The 20,055-nt window shown below is 45.5% G+C and overlaps 1 protein-coding gene and 1 pseudogene across 5 annotated transcripts in view; one reads left to right on the forward strand and one right to left on the reverse strand.

Moving 5' to 3' along the window:
- Nucleotides 1-537: 537 nt before the first annotated feature.
- On the forward strand, nucleotides 538-4,333 carry LOC117193181 (annotated as a pseudogene).
- Nucleotides 4,334-4,353: 20 nt separating this feature from the next.
- The window catches only part of LOC117185839 (TRPL translocation defect protein 14-like), a 29,266-nt gene continuing 13,564 nt past the window's right edge, over nucleotides 4,354-20,055 (reverse strand). For 3 of the 5 annotated variants that reach the window (XM_033397929.1, XM_033397928.1, XM_033397931.1), the window contains 6 exons: nucleotides 6,398-6,526; nucleotides 6,196-6,332; nucleotides 6,092-6,112; nucleotides 5,727-5,940; nucleotides 5,334-5,664; nucleotides 4,354-5,269 (listed from right to left, as the gene is read on the reverse strand). In XM_033397929.1, the coding sequence (XP_033253820.1) occupies nucleotides 5,002-5,269; nucleotides 5,334-5,664; nucleotides 5,727-5,940; nucleotides 6,092-6,112; nucleotides 6,196-6,332; nucleotides 6,398-6,526 (1,100 nt within the window). In that variant the 3' untranslated portion in view covers nucleotides 4,354-5,001. The remainder of the gene's footprint in view (nucleotides 5,270-5,333; nucleotides 5,665-5,726; nucleotides 5,941-6,091; nucleotides 6,113-6,195; nucleotides 6,333-6,397; nucleotides 6,527-20,055) is intronic. The other 2 variants (XM_033397932.1, XM_033397930.1) reach the window with 1 other exon arrangement.

The raw sequence follows: 20,055 nt of genomic DNA on the forward strand, positions 1-20,055 counted from the left end.
ATATACTATACCTATCAGACTAAGTGTATGTGTAAAGAACTAACCAACCCCCCGCACTGAGGATTCGACGAACCTCTTCATTCCCAACTTTTTCAATACTTATTAAACTTTAACAGAAAAAACCATTGTGGAAGAAAATATATATATGTATACACATGTATATTTGTTTTAAATTTTATTTTTTTTATTCTCTAGGGTTTTGCATCCATGGTTAGGTGGCGCATACTGTAAGGAGAACATTTTAAATTTATTTAAAAATATATATTTGAATAATCGATCAGATCAGAGCTTAAGACTCACACACACACGATAATGTAAGACACACATGTAGGACTAATTTGTTGCTACTGCTGGTCTAAGATTTGCTATATGTGTATGAAATCTTTAAATAAATGCCATATTGTTTGCCTCAATACGAAAGCGCCCAAAATGGTTTCCATTTCAAAAACCCCGCAATTGGTGTGTATCTCTGATGGCAATAGCAACTCTACCGCATCAGAGCTGCATTATGTCATCAGCTGTTCGACAGGGTGGAAAGTATTCCATTCCACAAAGTAAGAAAATAAATGACGAATTTTGAATGAAAACAAAAGCCAAAGAATACGCGTCGTGATGCATAGAATTTAAAAACGTATCGGCTACGTGCGGCTTCAAATTAAAGTGCAATTAATTAAATATATATGTAGTTTTATAGAGCGGAAACTGGTCCCGTCCCCAGAACAGAACAGGCCAGACCAGGCGTCGAGTTCGGCATTGTTCTAAATGCCGATACAAACTCATGTATGTACATGCTTAGTCTAGTTAGTCAAGAAACTACGGCGGAAAGATGAACGTCACGTACTTGTTCGTGCTCATTTGGCTGGCCTTTTTGATATGCAGCGGAGTATTGTTGTTCTCCCGTGGGTTTTTGCTGGCCCGCGTCTCCAAAACGGAAACGAGCACTTGCCGCCGCCTCTCCACGAACCCCAATGATGTGAGTATAGCCTGAGAAACATTTGGATGGCATCCACTCCCGGACTTTACTGTAATGTGGTGTCATTTGCAGGAGTATGTGCTCACGTGACCGAAATCTTTAAGGACGTCAATGCCTCGTCCAACTTATGTCTTCCACAAAAGTCCAAAGTCATTATCCTAGTCGTTGATGCGCTTAAATATAAATTTGGCCTTTATAAAAGTAACATTACCGAACCGTTGCCTTATGAGAATAAACTGAGTGTGCTGCAGCAGCTCCTGGAGCGCAGTATGTTGCAGCGCCTGAAGGGCCTAACAACCGGCAGCCTGCCCACGTTCATCGATATTGGCTCGAACTTTGCTTCGCCCGAGATCAACGAGGACAATGTAATCGATCAGATAGTTAAAAGCGATCTGCCGCTGGTGTTCTTGGGCGACAGTACCTGGACCGATTTGTACCCGCGCCGCTTTAAGCGTGCCTACTCGTATCCCAGCTTCGATATATTCGACCTGTATAGCGTTTACAATCAAATAATGAAACATTTGCCCAAGGAGTTGATTAGTGACGATTGGATCATTGCGGACACAAGCATGGACCCCTGCACGAGGAGATGGCGCGCAAGCTAACCGAAATTAATGAGATCATAGAGTAAATACTGGTCATAGGACACCAATTCGATGAATATAGTCTTTAATATTGCACTTACAGCTCCGTGGTAAATGGCATGGGCAACGATACCACGTTGTTGGTGATGGGCGACCATGGCATGACAGCATCCGGGGATCACGGCGGCGACACTGATGACGAAACGAACGCTCTTTTGTTTGCCTACTCCAAGCAAAACAAGTTCTTTGGTAGCGATTCGGGCTCTGATAGCGAAATACTTCAGCAGGTGAGATAAGACAAGCGATGAGCTATGTAATCTGGCACACACAATGATATGTTGCTAACTGTCTCGTGTTCCAGATTGATCTGGTTCCCACACTGGCGGCAATACTGGGCGTGCCCATACCCTACTCCAACTTGGGGCTGATCAATTTCAACATCGTTCCCGATGTGGCAGTGCCGCATTTGAGCAAGTTCCAAACCCTTCTCCTGCATGCTTGGCAAAACGCTCAGCAAATCTATCGCTACTTCTTCAAGTATGCCATGGAGAACAAACGAACATTCGACGTTCAGGAAACTGAGTTCATACTGCTCACCCACAGAGTCCAAACAATTTACAATGGGGTCGCCTACAAGTCGTTTGTGCGGGACTTGAACACCAATTTGCGTGATGTTCTGAGCACGTGCCGCGAGATCTGGGTCAAGTTTGAAGCAACGCAGATGTCCGAGGGCCTTCTCTTCTGCTTCCTTCCCATATTCTTCGCCTTTCTTCTGATCAATTGCTCCCGCCCCGCAGACTACCCGAAGATGTTCCAGCCCAAGGGAATTTTCTACACCTACCTCCTCAATCTCGCCGCGGGCGTCTTTGGATATCGCTATTACAAGAATTTCTCCTTTAAGACAGAAGAGCACGGCGTGATCTTCTTTACAGCCATCACTAGTACTGTCATATTGGCGTTCTACACCTTGCAGCATTGGACCAACATAGCCAGCAACTGGGCAAATATCAGACGCTTCGGACACATGCCCACGCGACTGCTGCTCTTTTCCATCATGGCCGTGTTCTTCTCATTCAGGAGGCGAAGATTTTGTCCTATCTCCTGGTGGCCGTTATTCTTCTGCTATCCTACGAGCTCCTACAGCTCAGTGCCCGCTTCGATTTCAGGAATAAGTTCAAGGCATCCCAGTTCTTGCGCTCGACCGCTCTGAGGCTGATCCTGTCCAGCATATTGGCAATTTGCTTTATACGCTTTTCGTACACGCTTTTCCGCTGTCGCGAGGAGCAGGGCAACTGCACGGACTTTGCCACCAGCAAAACCCCGGGATTCTCAATCAAAAAACCGGGTACAGGAAAAACCTACATCCTGGCGGTTGTTATAATTGTGATCTACACAACGCTCACGCGTTTGTATCTTCGCTCCTGCGGCAACCTGACGGGGAACTCGCCGAACGTGCTGCTGGCTCGCTACGGACCGACGGTAGCCTTCATTTGCGCTGGCGGCCACGTGCTGCTTGCCAACAGCTCCATCAAGAACATACGACGCACTCACATCGATGCCATGGCCTTGGTGATCTACGGACTGCTCCTGTTGCAAATCATCGTGCTTAGCTGGGCTCCACTAATGACATTCGTGCTGCCACCACGCAACCCCAACATTCTTACCGTCAACGGACACGACAGCATTGTACCAGAGATATTCAAGCAAATGAAGCGCATGCCGAGCGACGCAGCGAAATACCCATTGTCTATGGACTGGCCACCGTCTACTCCTCGATCACCAATACCTTTGGCATATTCCTGGCTATGATGATGATCCATCGGTCTGGTGATTTGTGTGGCAGTTGGTGCCATTCTGCTCAGTGTTCAGGGGATCCTACGGTATCGAACTGCCACCAGCTTTGGTAAGTGATTGATTTGATTGATGGCTGGATGTGGCCCTAAAGAAGACAATTTTCTTTCAGAGAGCTGTGTGCAGCCGACGTTTACCGCTTTGGTGGGCTGGTTCCTGTTGGCTCACTTCTGTTTCTTTGCCACGTCGCATCAGACGCCATCGCAGATCGATTGGCGCGCCGCCTTTGTGGGTCGCACTAGTGGCATTGGCCAGTCGAACATAATCTCCGGTGCCTTGGTCATTCTGAACACCTTCTGTGGCCCAATTTTCTTCTTCAGCATGTATGCCCTGTTGAGCACGGAGACGTTTTCGCTCTTCGCGCTGTTTCCCAGTCTTATTCGGAGCTGCAGTAACAGCGGCCGCAGTGGCAGCAAAACTGATCCAGCAGCTGCCATGTCCGATATTGCCAATGAGGCGGTGGGCTTCGATATGACGCGTGGCCAGCTGACTTTGTACGAGTATGAGGATGTCTTTCTGGGGGCCGGCTTCAAGCTGGCCGCAATTCTTAATGCTGCAGGGTCTCAAGGTTGGAGCTAATTCTCATTCTATATAATCTGGCCCTACATTTAATATATTCTCCCTCTTATCTCAGATTTTCTGTGCGATGCTGGCCTGCACTATACATTGTCGGCATCTAATGGTATGAAAAATCTTTGCTCCGCGCTTTATCTACGAGGCCCTGGCCACCTTTGTCAGTTTGCCGGCTCTCATTGTAGGATATTTTCTGCTGCTGCGCATCAATCGTGCAGTGGACACTCTTATAAAGCGCATCAACAAGCCCAAGACGCAGTAGGTTCGATCGCTTTGCGCGTAGTCATTTAACGCTCTCCCATACAATTATTTATTTAGGTTGTAATAAACCGATAGTAAGGACAACAGATAACTTTGGGTGGACTTGTATTTGTATTTGTAATCGTATTTACTATTTGCTTAAAACTACATTTAAAATTATCGTTTCACATTCTCCAAAAGACACAAAAAGTTTAAAATTTGTCGCGGATCCACGGATATACATACATACATACAGCGTTTGTAGTTAGTTATGGCTTGCAAAATTAGCACGAGCAAACTTGACAAGAAAATTAAGTACAATCGTGGTTGACTTGACCACCGCATCACCAGCTGACCCTGCCAGGCGATTAAATGCTTCATCTCTTGAGAGAATCCGCGTGAATGCTCTAATCTTTTTCGGACCTTGCTCTTTCGTGTGATGCACACGTCAGCTCTTTGTACATTTTGTTGCCAGGTCATTGCTGTTGTTTGTTGTCGTGTAATATGCATGTGCAAAAGAGATTCAGGGAGGAACAGGACAATTTTGAGGTCTACTGGCCATTGAGTAGCAACAAAATCAAAAGAAGAAACACAGTCATCACAATCCGAAATCGAAATCAACAGAATCAACAGAAAAGTAAGTGTTCATCAGAAAGAGTAAGATGAGCGAGCATGCAGCAAAGACTAGTGGCACGACTGTATGTACATTAGTTGTTTATCAAGCATTTGATTCTGTATTCTTTGGCTAAGCATGATCTTAATGTTAATGGCGATGGCTCCCTAGTCGCTGGTCTCGTCGTAGGGATGATACTGCTTCTGATTCTGCTTCTCATGATGCAGTTGTTGTTGCTCATGCTGCTTACCGTGCGTCGCTGTGCGGCAGAACTTCTTGGTGGTGCTCCAGTCCTCCTTCAGTGACAGATTGAACATGGAATAGTCCGGATCGCCGGTTACCTCCTTCACGATGTTCAAGAACTTGGGCATGCAGTTTTTCAGCGCGTCACCAGTGAGCGAAGAATACGTTTCCAGCAGCACCAGACCCTTGCAGCTAAAATTAAGGAAATATATGAGCAACGAATGAACTGCGGACATCCTTCGTGGCACACACGAACCGCGGATGGCCGGGCTCCTTGTAAATGTCCAGCTGGAAATATTGGTTGTTGATCAAAAAGCAGCGTCGCTTCTTGTAGATTGTGAAGTGAGCATCGTCACGCTGCGCCAGCAGGTTCATGTAGTCGCGATGCGTCAACTGGGTCTTCACCTCGATGCGAGCTTGGCCGTGCACATTGGGTCGCCGCTGCGTGTGGATGTAGCTCCAGTGATTCTTCTGTCCGCGCTTGCGCAGGCGTGCCTGCACCTTGGGTCCGCCGGACTGCAGATAATGATGCACCACGTCGAAGTCTTGAAAGGGCGGAAACTCGCAGTCAGGCGGCAGCATGGCCACTGCAATGAAGAAACCGAAGTTAGAGAAGACCCTGTGTTGCGGTGCAACTTTCAGAACATACCCAAATATTTCAGCTTGCGCGATGTGGCCTGCAGACGATCGCCGATGTCGATCCCAACCTTCTGGCATACGGACTCGATCAGGCGATTCATCTTGGCCTCAAAGTTGGTGGAGTTGTCGATCACGTCGAAGTAGGGATGTCCCACCCAAGCAGCCGCTGACTTGTAATCCAGTTCTCGCGCCAGATCAACGCCCTCCGAACGGCAGGCGTGGTCCTGCAATAAATATATGGATTACGAATTATCTCATGCCCGAACTGATTGACACTGAGACTACTCAGGCCCCTAGCCCCAACTAGAAAGCTACATATTAGCGATAGTTAGCTAGGTATCAAATGTACTATATAGCCATTAATCTGTTGGGTACCTGGTAATGGCGCTTTCTTTTCTACCGTGTTTTTTGGCGTTTGTTTTGGCAAACAAAAGAATTGGTCAAGTGAAGAACAGTTCCGCCGACCGCTGGTTACTCACCTCCGTAGAGTAGAAGTCCTCGGCCCCGTTGGCCGCCGACACCAAGTGCAAAATTTGGTTGTAGCGATTGTCGCGCATCTCGACGGGGTTCCACTTGTTGCCCGCCATCATCTTCTCCCACTTGTCCTTCGATATATCTGACGAACGGAAGAGCCAAATGTAATCTCCGGCTCCGTCTGTGGTTTTAATTGTGTTCACTTACATGCACTGGCGTCCATGACACCGCGATCGCATATAATCAGGCAGTTGCGGGTGCTCGAGTTGCCAAGCTCGAAGTAGGTGTTCTCAATTTGCACCATGGTGCGTATCAGATTCTCCTGAAATTTGTACGCTACAAGAGGGAGGGAGAAAGGGAAGTTTTACTGCTTGTTCGTTCGGTCGTTGCACTCGCGACTCATTTGCAATCGAAATCGAAACAAATGGAAATCAAATCAATAAATACAATTGCAAGCAAATTCGAATATAAGTTGAGAGACACGCCACGCTGGGTATCGAGTTATGAACAGAAAACTTATTTGATTGGCTCTGATTCGAGAGTATGATGGCAATGCTTGATGGACGATGGCCAGTATCAAGTTACTCGTTTCTTTGTTGACTTTATGTCGGTCGATTTGATGCTGCGTGAAACTCTGTCTGGTCTTGAATCGATGAAAATGTTGGGCACACACAAAACGAAGCCCACCACCCCGCCGTTCGATCATCCAGAATCCGAACTCTTCCTAAAGTATAGTTTCCTGTTAACCGAATTATAAAATGCAATCGTTTGCCATGCTAGTCTTTCCCGTAATCTCTCATATGAAGTGTGTTCTTAGATTGTTTGCCCAATACACCTGTCAGATCGCGTGCCCTCTCAAACCTATACCGAAAGTGACCCTCTGAACCTGATATGTGAAACGTGGGAGCTAATCGAAGCCACTAAGCGATAAGCCCAGCGTCTGTCCGCGACAAAAACAGTTGCAGAGCTGGGCATAGCGACACCTGTTGCTGGGTCACGTGATGCTTAGCGAAAACGCACCGCTGGCCGAGTTGTTGTTGTGCTCGTAATACTTGCACCGCTGCTGCCGCGGCAGCTACATTGAACTTGACTCGGCGCACCGAGTGCCAGGGAAATAGATCGATTTGGGTGTGGGACGCCTGCCTGCCATTCCGTTCACTGTGTTTTGTTTTCGATCGCCGATTCTTTGTTCCCCTTCGACTTCTAATTCAATTAGCGATGATATAAGAGGAAAATAACGAAAATACATTACAATAGTATAGCTGGTTGGTAGTAGGTTCGCTGTACACACATACATACATACACGTGTACTTATGAATGTATGTGCGTAATTTGTACTCGTAATTTTTTTCAACGTTATGGCGTATCAGGAAATATATGTATGTATGTATGATGTACCTGAATGCTAGTAGTATATATGTATAGACGTGTGTATGTATGGGAGTGAAGGGGCGTGTGTGCCCCTCCAACGTTTAATGGATTCGCAGCACATACATACATACATACATATGTAAATGTATGCAGATGAAGTTCTTGACGGCACATTTTTAATTACATAATTAGTCTGGTTAATTTGCATAGTTTCAGAGCCCAGATTTGACTAATGAAGAAGTTGGATAGGTACGTAAAATCAGGAGGAACTAGAGGGCGAAAGGGACAGGAACGGACCAAAAACAATCACTGGGAAAAACAAAATCATTTAGAAACCAATTTGGGAAATCAATTGACCGAACAAGTTCAAACGGGAACTTTTTGGCAAGTATATTAGTGCCAGAATCTACATACACACATACACATGTATGTATGATATCAGCCGCTATAAAAAGCACGCGGCACCAACAACAAGTGACGCTAGGCTGCGAAAATATAGAGAGAGAGAGAGAAAGGGAGGAGTACGTACATATGTACGTCGCGTCAGAAAGCACGTGATGCGACAGAACGCTTAAAATGTTTTCGTCTATAATGCACGTATTTAATTAGCCAGTCAATCGGATACACATAGCAGACATGTACAAATGTACATTCATAAACAAGTAAAGCCAAAAAGAAATCGAAAATAAAATGTCTTTCTGCTGGGAAACTGCCCATGTGGCCATGGCTGACTGCCTGGCTTGGTATAGTCACACGGGTCTATAGACATATGAACATATGTACATACATATGTACAAATGAATTATAAAGGAAAGACAATTTTTTTGAGTACTGCTAGCGTGGATCTAGAATTATCCGTTACAATGGAAGTTTGATGGAAAACACAGCTGGAAATGCCCATTCCCTCGTCTGTTGCTGAGGGGATGCAGTCCCATCTGGTTACTTCCAGTTATAGAAATAGGCATCGGACAGGCATGCAGTGGAAGCTCGAAAAAATAAAAACTCCAAGGAACTTCCAGCTTCCAGCTGCCTGCCAGCTTTTTTATCGTATTCGCATCTACAATTATTGGTCACAAATATATGCAAATGTGCAAGTTAACGTTCCCAATTCTATTGAGCTCTTATACGAGTTGTAAACAATCTTTGGCTTTCTAAAACGAAAACAATTTCAATCTTGGGCCTCCGCCTAATTGATTTCTAAGATGTACAATCTCAATGGCTCCCGCCACAATCCCAATCTTTGACACTCGCCTAAATGGAAAAACAATGTTTGCCCACACCCGGCTTACCATAAACAATCTCACACCCGGCTTTCTGCAGATCTTGCACAGTTCTCTCTTTGGATGACGAAATCCAATACTCGGGATGGCGAAATCAATTGAGATGTTTATAGAAAAACTATTCCCGAAAGGGATCGACGATGCAAAGATCAAAAAGTTTAAGTCAGTCTTGATCCAGAAGCGACACCGAAAAGTCGAGCTAAAAACTAAGATCGCGCAAACCCTTTGTCCGGAATCCTTTGTGACCCTCAACTTAAATCTATATCTGTAAACTTAGAAGTTAAATAAAAACTTTTTAAAAACGCAATCCGCTTCCGCAGTTATTTAATTGGCGCCCAACGTGGGGCGACGTTGTATAAAAAGCACCGAATAATAAAAGTGTTGTGTCGTGCCGAAACCCGAAGGACAATTAATTAATGGAATAAATCCTTCAATATAAAAACGAGGAGATATTAGATAAGAAAAAGTGAGAAAAAAAGGAAACAAACCGGAGCTTAGGGTGTGCAAAAATAAATACAAACGAGGGGGAACGTTGTGAGTTGCTGCGGACACCGCAACTCTACAATTATACCCGATACTTAGTCAGTAAGGCTCTCCTCCGGCAGACGCCGCTAATATTGAACGACACGACAAAGAGTGCGTGCGAGAGAGACAGAAAATCAGTCTGAGCGTGACGTCGGGCAATGCGTAGCCAGTGCAAATTGATTTGTTCCTTTTGGGTATAAAAATGATCCGATCTGATCCAGATTCAGCAATCTGATAGATATGGTCATTATCTATGATTCTGCGTTTTTAGTTTTCTCGAATCTGCAATATTGTGGATGCAACAGATTTTCGTCTTTTGTGGGAAGGGGGTGGGGCGAAATTCTGAGATATACGGTTTATAGTGAGATCTAACAGAAGTGCGGATACCAAATTTGGTTACTCTAGCCTTAATAGTCTCTGAGATTTGTGGATGCCCCAGATTTTCGTCCTTTGCGGGGGCGGAAGGGGGTGTGGCGAAATTTGGACACGAAACGGTCAAGGTCCGATATCACAGGAGTGTGGATACCAAATTTGGTTGCTCTGGCTCTTATAGGTTCTGAGATCCTTGAACTCATATTTTGCAATTGGCAAAACCGACCATGAAACCTGTTGTTAGAGAGAGACAGAGCGAGAAAGAATGAAATTGTTTTCTTGATTTTGGCTATAATAATAATACGATCAAATTCATATTCTGCAGTCTAAAAGATATGGTTGTTCTCTACGATTCAGAGTTTTTGGTTTTATCGTATCTTTAAAAATGTGGATGCCACAGATTTTCGTCCTTTGTGGGGGCGGAAGTGGGCGGCGCGAAGTTTTGAAATATTTTTGTAGCAGTGACATATCACAGAAGTCTGGATCCAAAACATCGTTGCTCTAGCTTTTATAGTCTTTGAGCACTAGGCGCTGAAGGGGACGGACAGACGGACAGATGGACGGACGGACAGACAGACAGGGCTCAATCGACTCGGCTATTGATGCTGATCAAGAATATATATACTTTATGGGGTCGGAAACGATTCCTTCTGGACGTTACACACATCCACTTTTAACACAAATCTAATATACCCCAATACTCATTTTGAGTATCGGGTATAAAAATAAAACCAAGTTTAAGCGCAGGGAAGTTAAGTTAAGGGAAATTGAAAATATTTGGAGAGGGTAAACTAAGTGCTAGTAATGTATTTAAAATTAAGCTATTAATGAATAAACTTATAATGTCTCCTTAAACGTTGATCTTGATTTCCGATACCCAGCCCCTGTAGTAGCGAGCCCTAAAGAAAACGGGTCATAAAGAATAGGCGCTAATGTTTTACTCTAAGCAAAGCCGCCTATGCTACGTGTGTGTTAGAGAGAGACAGGGCGAGAAAAAATGAAATTGTTTTCTTGATGCTGGCTATAATAATAATGCGATCCAAAATGAGTATTGAGCATATTAGATTTGTGGTAAAAGTGGATGTGTGTAACGTCCAAAAGGAATCGTTTCCGACCCCATAAAGTATATATATTCTTGATCAGCATCAATAGCCGAGTCGATTGAGCCATGTCTGTCTGTCCGTCTGTCCGTCCGTCCGTCTGTCCGTCTGTCCGTCCCTTCAGCGCCTAGTGCTCAAAGACTATAAGAGCGAGAGCAACGATGTTTTGGATCCTGACTTCTGTGATATGTCACTGCTACAAGAATATTTCAAAACTTTGCCCCGCCCACTTCCGCCCCCACAAAGGGCAAAAATCTGTGTGTTCGGGCCAGCCGCTGAAGAATAACCGTAACTTTAACATTATTATTGTATGAGCAGAGAGAGCCGCCTATGTTGTAAAACGTTGACGTTCTGCAGAGCTGCTGCGCTCTCCCGCTAAAGGGGCTCTCTGCCGCCGCCACTTCGGCAACTACTTTGATCTGCTGCCGCCACTTCGGCAATCACTTTGATCTAACGCCGTCGTCTATAGTTTAGTTCTATGCTAACCCCTCTGCGCATTGGTTGCATATCGATCTCGCATAAAGTTTATCTGGCAATAGCAAGCAATCGGCTTCCGCTAAGCCACCAAGATTAATATTAAAGTTTATAAAGTTTAACCCAAAATCTCTTTTCATTTTTGAAACACATAGGTGCCAAAAAAGCTTGGCATCTCAAACATTGGTGACCACCCGACGTGATATAAAACCATTGCTTAATCGCGTTCCGTTAAAAAATTTATTATTTATACAATATTTTGTTGTTGGGTAGTTTAACTACCAACAAATACATTTGGGTGCACGTTGAAAAACAGTTTAAAGTGCAAATTCAGTGAGAGTGCGGCTGGAATATTTATAGACAAATTCCGGTACTTTAAGCGTCGAATCTCTCATTCTCTGCGCAGCTGCAGCCGCGGTTCTTGACTTTTCGTGTCTTGCATTCTCGCTCTCGCGTCTATACATCGTCGCTTAAGCGGTATTTCATTTTCCGTTGTTGTTTCGAATTGCACAACGGTTAACATGGACAACGATCCGAATACAGGCGCGGGCGGAAATATTGTGGTGGCTGATTCCAGACTGAGTCTGTATAAGCGTAAAAGTCAGTCATTATATGATCGATTGCACAGGCTTGGCGAATCCTTCGCGGGGAATAAAATCGATAAGCTGACCGCCGCGGAAGTCGAGGTGCGCCTTGATATGTTGGCAGAAATTCGAGAGGAATTTAATAAGGCCCATAATGAGTTGGAGGCTCTCGATCAAAACGAGATTGGGAGTGAGCTGCGCGAAATCTTCGATACTCTTTTCATATCGTTGAAAGCTGAGTTGCTGGCTGCTGTTAAAGTAAGCCAGTCACACGCCGCTGCCCATTCTACGACTCTGCCAAGCCATCCGGACATAGTACCATCATCATGGCTCACAAGCAGCGACTTCCTGAGCTGAAGGTGCCTAAGTTTTCTGGTGGATACGTCGAGGTCTCGGATTTTATTGCAATGTTTCAATCGGTGATTGAAGCGGATGCTGATCTCAGTGACATCGAGAAATTCCAGCACCTTCGCTCTTGCCTCGCTGATGCGGCTTTGGATTCGGTTCGATCGTTAGAGCTCTCCAGTGCCAATTATCGTGCGGCTCTGGATATACTTAATAAACGATTTAATAACAAAAGACTTGTTTTCCAGGCACACATCAAGAAGATTCTTGGGGTAAAGAGGGTAGACTCGCCTTCTGCTAAAAGGCTTCGGGAGTTTTCGGATGCAGCCAATTTACACATGCGAGCATTGCAGACATTGGGAACTGCTGAGGAGATTTCAGGATTCATGGTCATCAACATGCTGCTGCAGAAGTTGGATTCGAAGACGCAAACCAAATGGGAGGAGCACACATCGTCGGATGCTATACCTACCGCAGAGGAATTCTTCGAATTCTTGCAGCAACGCTGCCAGAAAATGGAGCGGTTGGAATATGCTACAGCGACACACGCTAGTAGCGATCAGGTGGGAAAAAGCCAGTCCTATACGCAGGTTAAGAAAACGTTTGTAGCTGCCAACTCTTCCGCCGGCCCGTCTGTATGCGTCTTTTGCCACTCAGCGGGCCATGGAATATACTCGTGCAAGATATTCGGAAATCTCTCACCGTTGCTGCGCCTATGCTTTCCCTATGCTTCAATTGCCTAAAGCCGGGGCACCGGACCCGCGCATGCAATAGTGGAAAATGTCGAGTATGCGGCGGCAGGCATCATAGTTTGTTGCACTTCGATAGTATACAGCCCACAACACAAGGCTGCCCAGGTATTACTCCTCCCGATCTGGCCGTTCAACCGGACACTCTTTCCGTTGCTCAAAATTCTGCTAGCAGCTCGTCTCTACCTTCGTCTACCTCTCTTGCTGCCCAAGGTCTTCACTCTGATGTCGTGCTTCTGGCTACAGCCGTGGTTCTCGTAAAGAATCGGTCTGGCGTTTTAGTTCCTTGTCGTGCCATCTTAGATTCAGGATCGCAGCTGCATGTCGTCACATCCAGGTTCGCCCAGCAACTTCAGCTTAGGAGAACTCAATCGTCTGCACTTGTGTCTGGGCTGGGCGATACCAGCGTTTCTACTGAGGGATCCACCATAAGCAGTTGTATGCATTCTCGCACCTCTGCTTACACAACTACACTTACTGCTCTCATCGCCCCCACGATTACCGATTCTCAACCAAGTATGACAGTAAATTTATCCGATTGGCGTATTCCATCTAACATTCAGCTCGCTGATCCTGCATTTTTCAATCCTCAACGGGTTGATCTTCTCATTGGTGCGAGCGTTTTTTATGATCTCCTCTGCGTAGGGCAAATCAAACTCACCGATGGACTGCCTCTTCTGCAGAAGACCCGGCTTGGGTGGATCGTATCTGGCGGTGGACAGAAGGTATCAAGCTCGGCGCTTTTGGCTACGCACAATTGTCCAGATTCGATAGCTGAGATGGAAGCAAGGTTGGATAAAACTCTTCGTATGTTTTGGGAAGTCGCGAATTGTGTGGAGGCTGGGTTGAATACCAAAGAAGAAGACGATTGTGAAGCACATTTCGTAAGCCACCTTTCACGGTTGCCATCCGGGGAGTATGCAGTTCGTCTGCCGCTAAATAACAATTCTGATCGTTTAGGAGAATCTTATGCTCAGGCTTATCGACGGTTCATCAGTCTGGAGCGAAAACTGGAGCGTAATCCTACACTCAAGGAGCGGTATTCCGCCTTTATGAGGGAGTACATTGACTTGCATCATATGCACCAAGTCAACCCTGATTCCCGTAGTCTCTGCAAATATTTCTTGCCTCATCACTGTGTCCTAAAGGAGGATAGTACGACGACAAAACTCCGTGTCGTTTTCGACGGATCCGCAGCTACATCAACTGGATATTCTCTAAATGATGTGATGATGACAGGCCCTGTTATTCAGCCTGCATTGTTTAACATATTGATTCGCTTTCGAACATATCCAGTCGCTCTCACTGGGGACATTTGTAAAATGTACCGCTGCGTACGAGTGTCTCCACCCGACAATTTGTATCAGTGCATCCTATGGCGAGATTCCATCGAGTCCGAAGTTCAAGTCTACACATTAGACACCGTCACATACGGGACGAGGGCTGCATCATTTTTAGCGGTCCGCGCAATGCACCCGCTGGCCATCGACGAGGGTGAGTCCTACCCTCTTGGCTCAGCTGCTCTGCGGCAGGAGTTTTACGTGGATGACCTTATTTCGGGCGGACAAGATGCACCAAACATCAGCTTTACTGTCCCGTGGTAATTTTAGACTTAGGAAATGCTGCTCCAGTCACCAGGAAGTACTTGAGGGAACCCCTGAAGATGACATAGAGAAGTTCCTAAAGTTTAATGATGGAAGCGACATTGCCAAAACTCTCGGCTTAGCGTGGGACCCTGCTTCGGATCAGCTGCTTTTTGCCTTGTCCGCACTGGACACAAACTCAAAGCCATCAAAGCGGTCGGTTTTATCTACGATTGCGCGGTTCTACGACCCTCTTGGATTGATAAATCCAGTCATTGTCAGGTGCAAAATCTTCCTTCATCAGCTTTGGAGAGAAAATTTGGATTGGGATGAAAGCCTACCCTCAGCGTTGCATTCAACTTGGATGGACTTGAGAAATAGTTTGGCAAGCATTTCTCGGATCTCATTTCCTCGCTTGGTTCTTCGGTCTAGTGTGGCTACAGAAGTTCACGGATTCTGTGATGCCAGCTTAGAAGCATATGGCGCTTGCGTGTATGTCGAGTCCAGGGATGCCCAGTCTTTGAGCCACGTTTTGTGCTCAAAGTCGCGAGTGGCGCCGCTAAAGACTATATCGATTCCTAAGCTGGAATTAAGTGGAGCCCATTTGCTTGCGAAAATCATGCAGAATGTAAAGGACATGGGAATCTTTACAGGTCGGTTCTATTGCTGGTCGGATTCGTCAACAGCATTATCTTGGATTAGGGACGAGCCAGCTAAATTTCAAGTTTTCGTGGCAAATCGAGTTGCATCAATTCAGGAGTTGACGGCAGCCATGGAATGGCGCTATGTTCCCACATCGTTAAATCCTGCTGATATTCTCTCGAGAGGCTCGCTTCCCAACCATCTTATCCAGTCAGAGCTATGGTTTCACGGCCCATCCTTTTTGCTAGGCTCCAAGGATAAGTGGCCTGTATCTCCATCTAACAACATAGCAACTTTGGAGCTTCGCAAGAGAGGATTGCTAATCACGTCTCCACATGCCGATCTCACGTCCGGATGCAAATTTGCGAATTCATTCTTTCGCATGCAGCGCACATTCGCCTACATGCATAAATTTATACATCGTCTTAGGCATCCAGGACTCACCGTTTCTGATATTCGGCAAGGAACGCATCTTCTAATTCGACACATTCAGCTGGCAAATTTGTGGATGGACATAAAGGAGATTCGGCGCAATGGTCAAGTCATGAAATCTAGTTCTATTAGTTCGCTCAACCCGTTCATCGATCATTCTGGACTACTTAGAGTTGGAGGTCGTCTTGGCAACTCATCGCTAGGATTTGACGCTCAGCACCCGCTCATTCTGCCAAAGGGACATTCTATTACCTTTGCGCTGATAAGATATTATCATGAAAGAAACCTCCATGCCGGACCTCGCGCCTTGCTATCCAAAATTCGGCTGGAATATTGGCCCATTGGAGGTGTTAAGGCAGTGTCAAGGGTCGTCAGCAGATGTGTGAGATGCTTCAGGACTAGGCCGCGCATGGTCGAACACATCATGGGAGACCTACCTAAGGAACGTTTGGAAGGATCTCGAGCTTTTGAAGTCACTGGAGTAGATTACTGTGGACCTTTTTTCTACCGATCAGAAATCCGCACGAGGCCTCCGATCAAGTGCTACATTAGCGTATTCATCTGTTTCACTTCTAAGGCTATACACATGGAGCTCGTAAAGGATTTGACCACCGCATCGTTTCTAGGCGCACTAAAGCGTTTTACTTCCACTCGAGGAAGGCCAAGTCAAATTTGGTCGGACAATGCGACAAACTTCGTTGGGGCCAAGAACGAGCTTCTGGAGCTAAAGAAGCTTTGTCTGAGCGAACCGCATATGAAGGAGGTCCACGAATCCTGCTTGGCTGACTCGATCGACTGGCGTTTCATCCCACCTCGCTCTCCGCATTTTGGCGGGTTGTGGGAAGCGGCCGTGAAGACCGCAAAATATTACCTGTACCGCTTAGTTGGACCATCTGTGCTTAGCTTCGACGAGCTGCGCACTCTGATCTGTCAGATCACTGCAATTGTTAACTCTCGCCCTTTGCTCTCGCTTTCAGAAAATCCTGATGATTTAGACGTTTTGACTCCTGCTCATCTGCTTTTAGGCGGCCCCCATGAGCAAATCCTCGAGCCTGACCTAACGAAGCTGAACTAAAATCGTCTGGATGGCTGGCAGCGGGTCACCCAACTACAGCAAATATTTTGGAGCCGTTGGCGCGAAAAGTATCTCACTCTTTTGTGGACGAAAATCTTCCTCCAATGCGTTGGCCACTGTCTAGAGTGGTCAATGTCGTTTTGGGCAAGGACGGAGTGTGTCGCGTCGCTGACCTGAAGACATCCTCAGGAAACATCAGGAGGGCCGTCACTCGGCTATGTTTGCTGCCCCTTAAGGAATCTGTGGAGAGACTAGCTCCCAACGGGGGGTATAAAAATGATCCGATCTGATCCAGATTCAGCAATCTGATAGATATGGTCATTATCTATGATTCTGCGTTTTTAGTTTTCTCGAATCTGCAATATTGTGGATGCAACAGATTTTCGTCTTTTGTGGGTCGGAAGGGGGTGGGGCGAAATTCTGAGATATAAGGTTTATAGTGAGATCTAACAGAAGTGCGGATACCAAATTTGGTTACTCTAGCCTTAATAGTCTCTAAGATTTGTGGATGCCCCAGATTTTCGTCCTTTGCGGGGGCGGAAGGGGGTGTGGCGAAATTTGGACACGAAACGGTCAAGGTCCGATATCACAGGAGTGTGGATACCAAATTTGGTTGCTCTGGCTCTTATAGGTTCTGAGATCCTTGAACTCATATTTTGCAATTGGCAAAACCGACCATGAAACCTGTGTGTTAGAGAGAGACAGAGCGAGAAATAATGAAATTGTTTTCTTGATTCTGGCTATAATAATTATACGATCTGGTTCAGATTTTGCACTCTAGAAGATATAGTCATCTTCCACGATTCTGCGTTTCTAGTTTTCTCGTATCGTCGAATTGTGGATGCCACAGATTTACGCCCTTTGTGGGGGCGGGGAAAAGTTTTGAAATATTTTTGTAGCAGTGACATATCACAGAAGTCTGGATCCAAAACATCGTTGCTCTAGCTCTTATAGTCTTTGAGCATTAGGCGCTGAAGGGGACGGACAGACGGACGGACGGACGGACGGACGGACGGACGGACGGACGGACGGACGGACGGACGGACAGACAGACAGGGCTCTATCGACTCGGCTATTGATGCTGATCAAGAATATATATACTTTATGCGGTCGGAAACGATTCCTTCTGGACGTTACACACATCCACTTTTACCACAAATCTAATATACCCCAATACTTATTTTGAGTATCGGGTATAACGAGGGGGAACGTTGTGAGTTGCAGCGGACACCGCAACTCTACAGTTATACCCGATACTAAGTCAGTATGGCTCTCCTCCGGTAGACGCCGCTAATGTTGAACGACACGACAAAGAGTGCGTGCGAGAGAGACAGAAAATCAGTCTGAGCGTGTTGATTTGTTCCTTTTGGCTATAAAAATGATCTGATCTGATACAGATTCAGCAATCTGATAGATATGATCATTATCTATGATTCTGCGTTTTTAGTTTTCTCGTATCTTCAAAATTGTGGATGCCACAATTTTTCGTCCTTTGGGGGGGTGGAAGTGGGTGGGGCGAAATTTTGAGATATACGTTTTAAAGTGAGATCTAACAGGAGTGCGGATACCAAATTTGGTTACTCTAGCCTTAATAGTCTCTGAGATTTGTGAATATCCCCAGATTTTCATCCTTTGCGGGGGCGGAAGGGGGTGTGACGAAATTTTGAAACAAACTCGTCTCGGTCCGATATATTAGGAGTGTGGATACCAAATTTGGTTGCTCTAGCTTTTGTAGTCTCTGAGATCTAGGCGCTAATGTTTTACTCTAAGCAAAGCCGCCTATGCTACGTGTGTGTTAGGGAGAGACAGGGCGAGAAAAAATGAAATTGTTTTCTTGATGCTGGCTATAATAATAATACGATCCAATTCAGATTCTGCAGTCTAAAAGATATGGCTATTCTCTACGATTCTGCGTTTTTGATTTTATCGTATCTTTAAAAATGTGGATGCCACAGATTTTCGTCCTTTGTGGGGGCGGAAGTGGGCGGGGCGAAGTTTTGAAATATTTTTGTAGCAGTGACATATCACAGAAGTCTGGATCCAAAACATCGTTGCTCTAGCTCTTATAGTCTTTGAGCACTAGGCGCTGAAGGGGCCAAAACTTCGCCCCGCCCACTTCCGGCCCCACAAAGGACGAAAATCTGTGGCATCCACATTTTTAAAGATACGATAAAATCAAAAACGCAGAATCGTAGAGAATAGCCATATCTTTTAGACTGCAGAATCTGAATTTGATCGTATTATTATTATAGCCAAAATCAAGAAAACAATTTCATTTTTTCTCGCCCTGTCTCTCTCTAACACACACGTAGCATAGGCGGCTTTGCTTAGAGTAAAACATTAGCGCCTAGATCTCATAGACTACAAAAGCTAGAGCAACCAAATTTGGTATCCACACTCCTAATATATCGGACCGAGACGAGTTTGTTTCAAAATTTCGCCACACCCCCTTCCGCCCCCGCAAAGGACGAAAATCTGGGGATATTCAAAAATCTCAGAGACTATTAAAGCTAGAGTAACCAAATTTGGTATCCGCACTCCTGTTAGATCTTACTATAAAACGTGTATCTCAAAATTTCACCCCACCCCCTTCCGACCACACAAAGGACGAAAATCTGTTGCATCCACAATATTGAGGATACGAGAAAACTAAAAACGCAGAATCATAGATAATGATCATATCTATCAGATTGCTGAATCTGGATCAGATCAGATCATTTTTATAGCCAAAAGGAACAAATCAACACGCTCAGACTGATTTTCTGTCTCTCTCGCACGCACTCTTTGTCGTGTCGTTCAACATTAGCGGCGTCTACCGGAGGAGAGCCATACTGACTTAGTATCGGGTATAACTGTAGAGTTGCGGTGTCCGCTGCAACTCACAACGTTCCCCCTCGTTATACCCGATACTCAAAATGAGTATTGGGGTATATTAGATTTGTGGTAAAAGTGGATGTGTGTAACGTCCAGAAGGAATCGTTTCCGACCCCATAAAGCATATATATTCTTGATCAGCATCAATAGCCGAGTCGATTGAGCCATTTCTGTCTGTCCGTCTGTCCGTCCGTCCGTCTGTCCGTCTGTCCGTCCCCTTCAGCGCCTAGTGCTCAAAGACTATAAGAGCTAGAGCAACGATTTTTTGGATCCAGACTTCTGTAATATGTCACTGCTACAAAAATATTTCAAAACTTCGCCCCGCCCACTTCCGCCCCCACAAAGGACGAAAATCTGTGGCATCCAAAATTTTAACGATACGAGAAAACCAAAAACGCAGAATCGTAGAGAATGACTATATCTTTTATACTACAGAATCTGAATTGGATCGTATTATTA

The sequence above is a fragment of the Drosophila miranda genome (genome assembly GCF_003369915.1).
Source record: "Drosophila miranda strain MSH22 chromosome Y unlocalized genomic scaffold, D.miranda_PacBio2.1 Contig_Y2_pilon, whole genome shotgun sequence".
NCBI classification, from domain to species: domain Eukaryota; kingdom Metazoa; phylum Arthropoda; class Insecta; order Diptera; family Drosophilidae; genus Drosophila; species Drosophila miranda.